The sequence below is a fragment of the Myripristis murdjan genome, chromosome 5, assembly GCF_902150065.1.
Source record: "Myripristis murdjan chromosome 5, fMyrMur1.1, whole genome shotgun sequence".
NCBI classification, from domain to species: Eukaryota; Metazoa; Chordata; class Actinopteri; order Holocentriformes; family Holocentridae; genus Myripristis; species Myripristis murdjan.
Genome location: NC_043984.1, coordinates 17,578,915 through 17,585,447, shown reverse-complemented (window position 1 = coordinate 17,585,447; position 6,533 = coordinate 17,578,915). Strand labels below are relative to the sequence as shown.

The 6,533-nt window shown below is 40.7% G+C and overlaps 1 protein-coding gene across 3 annotated transcripts; it reads left to right on the top strand.

Moving 5' to 3' along the window:
* The first annotated feature begins 1,227 nt into the window (after positions 1-1,227).
* hyal2b (hyaluronidase 2b) lies at positions 1,228-5,856 on the top strand. Of its 3 annotated transcripts, none has more exons than XM_030050710.1 (4): positions 1,228-1,420; positions 3,237-4,219; positions 5,178-5,267; positions 5,369-5,856. In XM_030050710.1, the coding sequence occupies exons 2-4, from the start codon at positions 3,269-3,271 to the stop codon at positions 5,756-5,758; spliced, it is 1,431 nt and encodes a 476-aa protein (XP_029906570.1). In that variant the 5' UTR covers positions 1,228-1,420; positions 3,237-3,268; the 3' UTR covers positions 5,759-5,856. The 3 variants fall into 3 exon arrangements, with proteins under 3 accessions (XP_029906570.1, XP_029906568.1, XP_029906569.1); XM_030050708.1 differs by having other exon boundaries at positions 1,228-1,576; XM_030050709.1 differs by having other exon boundaries at positions 1,228-1,744.
* Positions 5,857-6,533: the final 677 nt, after the last annotated feature.

Sequence of the window (6,533 nt, the reverse complement as noted above, 5' to 3'; positions counted from 1 at the left end):
GGGGGGGGGTTGCAATTAAGGCCTAATAAACATGGAGGAAATGCTTCAAGCCTCTGTTGCCACTGTAGTCAGTCTGGTGTGTTCAAAGCAACACATCCAGCTACACCAAGCAGACATTAGGAGGAGAAAAAAGATGCAAAAAATAAAAGCAAAAGGAAATAGGAAAACTTGTTTCCATGATTATAAAGAAAACTAGTCAAGGTGGGAGCAGAGAAATACATGTCATCATAAAAAGACTTGAGGGATATTGAAAGCCCAAATGCCGAGGGCTCGCTTGAAGCAGTCAAAAGAGATTGAAGAGAATGATAAAACAACACTAATGTTTTTGTTTGTTTGTTTGTTTGTGTGTTTGTTTGTTTGTTTGTTTTTTAAATGTGATGCTATGCAAGAGGGAAACTCAAGATGCAGGCAGTAAACAATGCCTGCATGTTGGTTGGTGATTGGTGATGAAAGTTAACACTGGATTTAGTCAAAATAGTTGGTGTTTTGAAATGTTAAAGTCTTACTTCTTGTTCTAAATCAAAAAATAAGAATAGAATAGAATAGAATAGAACAGAATAGAATAGAATAGAACAGAACAGAATAGAGAGTACCCATTTAAGACAAAGACAAGACATCATGGGTCACCAGACAAAACAACACAATTCAAAGTGCAATTAACTGAAATAAACACATATAAGGAGCTCAGTCATCAGCATTTTATTTGTTTATTTGTTTGTTTATCATTGAGCATCATAATTATTCCTTTTGAGGGTGAAAATCCTGACCTATCCCTCATTCATTCACGTCCTGTCACACTCCTCCACAGATTAAGATTTGGCCCTAATTTGCCAACTATTTCTTTAATATGAAACCCATTCTTGGGTGTAAAGAGAGCCCACAAAGCTGAAAAAGGGAGTGGGCATGTGTGACGGGGCAGGGGTGAAACATGTGGGACTGGTCCCGTCGGTCCAGTCAGTGGATTGAGACGTGTTTCGCTTGAAGAATATACCATTTGCTCAGTTTAACTAGGGGGGGCACAGGGCCAATGGATTGTATTTTATGGCCACAAATAAATCAATGGTGTTCACAAAAATGCCTAGCTATAAAATAAAATTACTGGAATCCTGTGAAAGAATAGACTTTATCGGTATACATAATAAAATAAGCAAATGTTGGCTTTTACAAATCCATGGACTCCCCCAGTTGTGAGTTCAATGAAGTAAACCGCTGTGATTTCTCCAGTGTGGAGTGGTCCGCCTTCGCCGCTGGCACCACACGGGTTAACGTCAATTTAAAATTATTAAACATGGATTGAACGGGGCATGGCTAATATTTTTCACATGGCAGGCTGTTGGACAAGTGCCCCTTCGGATAATTTATTTGAGAGTCACATGAGAGGAACAAACCCGCGTCCTGAGCGTCAGCCCCGTCGTAACAGGTCAGGCTGGACAACAGGAAGATGGCTGGCTAGCTTGACCTATAGAAACTTCAGATTTACCTTCATTGGAGACAACTTAGTAAAATGATGTTAGCGTATAAACAGAGGGATTTTGGAGTTGTACAGCAGATGGCGAGTATCACAACTAACCGCTAGGTGCTTTTTTTACTTTTTACTTTTTACTTTTACGTAGGTAGTTTTTCCGCCTACTGAACATTGCATTATCTACACTGTTAAACTTCCTTGGAGGTGACTGCAGGTGGTTACAATATCTATCCTTATATATCTTAACTTGTACTGAATGTTGGCTTGGACCTATCACAGGTAGGCCTGTATTTTTTTCTGGTTTTATCCACCTTTTACTCATCAGGGCATATTACTTTCCCTCCATCCTAATCAATGATGCATCTAAATCAGCCTCAAGATTTCAGTGGTAAAGAAGCATTAAGAAAACAGTTGTTGCAGTGCCTGTACTGGTGATAATTGTCTCTTACTATGTCTTTACTGGTGATGAAGTTGTTGTCATTGTGGTGTACAAATTAGAGCACAAAGGAGGAATTACCGGGTTTCTTGAGTTTATTGAGTGACTGCTCAGGCTTGAATGTGGTTTCTAAAAGTAACAAGAATACAGGAAACACAACCCAGTGTAATTATAGCTCTGTGCCTTAACAACTTGTCCACAGTGGGGCAACACAGTGGCAGTTATAATCAAACTAAACAGCCATATAGACATATAGAAAATATAGAAAATAGCAGTTACTTTAACTAATTGCCTAATTAATATGGCCTCAGGTACATGATGAAATAGGAAAATTAGATAAAGACTTAAGTAAGAATTATGTGGGCTACATCATAAGAATAATCTTAAATACAAGTATTTTCACAGACAGGTAAATGGCTTCTATCACATTGTTAGCCACAGTAAATAAGGAACTCAGTGTTACAAAGTGCACAAATAAGTCTCAGCACGGCCATCCAATTTATCACTTATCTCGTGTAAAGCTGCATGCTGGCTGGCTAAACTTAGCATTGCAACAAGGGCAGGTCATCACGGACAGAATCAAATATCACAATATTTGTAACTCAATTCCTCAATATCAGCATTGCACAGATATTGTAAGGATGACTACTGGTGCTTTCGCAAATAATTTACACAGTGAGATTTTCAATAGACAATCATTAGTAATGTGCATATTACCAATCAGATGGAGGCAAATAAGAAAACAGTTTGTTAAATTGAGAAAACTGTGTTTCTTTACTGTACTGCAGCTTTTAAAACCAGAAAAGGCAACTCTTTACCATATCATGACCTTACAATATCCAAAATCCCAGATAGTCTCATATCACAATATCGATATAACATTGATACATTGCCCAGTCCTAAACATGCCAACAGTAGCTTGTAAAATACTGTTTACCTGTTCTACAGTGCAGTGAAGAATCACAAGACAGACAGCCACACTGCCAGTCTTAATTCTTGACACATCCATCAACCTTTCTGGGGCAATTTATCATTCAGAGTTAATGAGCATCTTCATATCATATCCTAGGGAGCTAATTGGCTGTTTGACATGTTTGTAAACCTGTCATCCTGTAAACCTGCAGGATACATAAAGAGGGCTGTGTCCAAAACAATATAATAGTGAATATTTTAAAGCTGAAAGCCTTCTTTATTGTGCCTAATGGTTAGAGAACAAAGTTTAGGATTGTAAATTCACTTGTTCATATTCCTGGATTGTCTATAGAAATATTTGGAACTTTTTTGTGTTTATTTTGGTGGAATTTAACAAAACTTATTTATCTTTCTTTTGTTCAGTGGAAGGGGAGAAACGGCGACAGAAGTTGACCATGGGATCTACATTTCACACTCTCTTGGCCTTGGTTGGGCAGGTGCCATGGCTGCTTCTGGCTCTGTTAACACCCTGGACAGTATTTTGTTCAGCAGAGTTGAAGCAGACAAGATGGCCGTTGTTTTCCCAGAAGCCAGTTCTTCTTGCCTGGAATGCTCCAACAGAGGACTGTGGCCCACGGCATGGGATACGTTTCCCACTGGATCAGTTTCAGATTGTGGCCTCCCCCAATGAGGGATTTGTCAGACAGAAACTCACAATTTTTTATAAGGAACGCTTTGGGTTGTATCCCTACTATGAACGTGATGGCACTGCAGTGAACGGAGGCCTTCCACAGGTTGCCAGTCTCACTCAGCACTATGAAAAGATGCCTGAAGGTGTGCAAAAATATATACGTGAGCCTGACGCAAAAGGCCTGGCTGTCATTGACTGGGAGGAGTGGCGTCCCCTATGGATCCGCAATTGGGATGTCAAAGATGTGTATCGAAAAAAATCTCGTGAATTGGTTGCAAAGAAAAACCCACACTGGTCTCCAGAACACGTGGGAAAAGTTGCACAGCAGGAATTTGAGCTGTCAGCTCGGAAATTCATGCTGGAGACTCTGAAACTTGCCAAGAATCTGAGGCCTAATCAGCTGTGGGGTTTCTACCTGTTCCCAGATTGCTACAACCATGACTACAGGAGCGGCCTGAAGAACTACACAGGCCGCTGCCCTGATTTAGAGGTGGTCCGCAATGACCAACTTACCTGGCTGTGGACGGAGAGCACTGCACTCTTCCCCTCTGTATATATGGGTAAAGTACTACGTTCTTCCACGTTTGGGCGCCACTTTGTCCGTAACCGGGTCAAGGAAGGGATGCGCCTGGCATCTGCTGGAGATGGACTAGCACGTCCTGTTTTTGTTTATACCCGTCCTACTTATACCAATGAGATGACCCTCCTAACTGAGGTTAGTTGGCTACATCACCTTATAATTAGAATAACAATTTACCATTTCATCTGTTTTCTCAGTGAATTTTTTGCAGTGTGCACAAATTCATATTACATTATTGTCAAAGATGTTGCAATCAGTAATTTTCTAAATACTGAAAACATAGTCCTACATGCACAAGTGTCAAATGTCACCTGTCATGCGACACAAAAAGTTGACTGTGGCTGCATCTGAAACCTTAATATGCCTGTGTGGTCTACACATTGTTCCTGATCTAAACCCACACGCTTTCATTCTTTGTCCAAAGACACAGCTGGGTGGAAAGACCACAGTTGGTCGCTAAGCTAAGCTGTTTCTGTAACACTTGTACATACAGTTTGTACAGTATATATTTTTATCACTCATAAGCCACAGAGACTCATCCATCCCAAAACTCACTGGTAAAATTTTGACTGTTTTGCCCGTAGGATTATCAGTCAAAGGTCAGAATCAGAATCAGAAGTACTTTATTGATCCCTGAGGGGAAATTGAAAACAATTTTTAGAATACAACGGGTCCTTCAAGTGGTTACTTGACAGAGAGATTGGCATAGAAGGAAGCAGTACCATGATTTAGTAGTGACACATGCATGGCAGCTTTGTGTGGGTAGCAGACATTAGAAATATTAAAAAAAAAAAAAAAAAAAAATGCAAACCTAAAGAGCTGCTGTCACTCAGTGAGTATTAATTACCAGTGGTGGTTGAAAAATAAGTGATGTCTACACTGTGCAAAAGTCTCTGAGTCTTATGCGTTGTGGTAATGTTTATTTCAATGTCATTATTAATGTGTAATACTATAGTAGCCTATGGAGTCACACAAGCTGAGTGGCCATTTTTAAAATGTTGAATTGAATGGAGCTCAGATTTTGGGCTAAAATCAGTCATTTGAGTGTATGCAGATTTTGCACAACTGAATTTTGTGTGTATTTGCACTTTAGACAGATCTGGTCTCCACCATTGGTGAAAGTGTTGCACTTGGAGCTGCAGGTGTCATCTTCTGGGGAGACTCCACCTATGCAAGCAGCAATGTGAGTACCATACAGTGCTGTATTGTTTCCTGTTGAATACCATATTGCCTTGCCATATTGGTGTTAGAAAGTTTTGGGTTAACATTTCTGTCTCCCTGTAGGCCAGCTGCTCCGGCCTACATGAATATCTGCGGGGGCCGCTGGGTTTGTACCTGCTCAATGTGACTACGGCGGCTGAACAGTGCAGTCGGTCACTTTGCAGATCTCATGGCCGCTGTCTGCGCAGAATATCAGACAGTGACGTGTATCTGCACCTCAGCCCTTTGACCCATAGCATCACCAGTCACGGTGGCAGGTTGAAGGTGACTGGCCAGCCTGGCCTAGGAGAGCTGGCCAGGTTTCGTGCACACTTCCAGTGCCAATGCTACAGTGGCTACAAGGGCGAGGCCTGTGCTCAGAAAGAAAAAGGGCAGAATAGAGCCTCCTCTGTCCTGGGGACTTGGCCCCTTTGCCTTATCCTCCCACTAGGACTCCTCACTCTGCTCCACTGAGGAAACTGTGAGGCCCAAACTATTCACTGCCTCAACCACCGTGTAAGGTCTCTGCGCTGCTGAGAGCTGGGATTGACCCTGTAGGATCAAAAGCCTTAAATGAAGAGCTTAACTTGAAAGAATATTGTTGGAAACCATATTTATTTATTTTGCAACAAATTCTCACTACATGCAGCACGGTGAGATTTATGCAAGAAAAAAAAATGTAATAAAGGTACATTTTACTCATAGATGCCCAGCTAAATAATGTATTCACAGGTTGTTGGTGCATCATGACAAAACATTAATTTGAGATATTCTGTTTCTGTATTTTCTGGCCAAACCCAACATTGCAGTGTGCCATCTGTTGTTGAATCAAGTTCTTGGCTCATATCACAGTTAGGCTTATAATTATGACTTAATTATGACTTACAAGTTACCCACTAGTCACACTTAAATTTTTGTTCTCGTCTTGCTAAACGAACATGGCTGGACCTGCCTGTTTTAGTTTAGAATTGTGCCTTAACATGGCTCGAAAGTGCTCTTGTTTATAAGTTAAACAGTCGTGCTTGTTTACAATTACTTGGCTGTAGAGGTTGTTGGGGTAGTTTTTAGCTCAGCCCTCTGCTGGGCAGGGTGATTTATGCTGGTGTTTTTCTTTGTTGTTTTTGTTAATGAGTTGTCAGATCAATAGAGAAAAGAGATTGAGTTGTGTTTGATGCAAAGGGCATCAAAATCAACATTTTTGTCTAAAAAGTAAAATGTCACAATTTGTGATACAGGTAATGTAACTTTC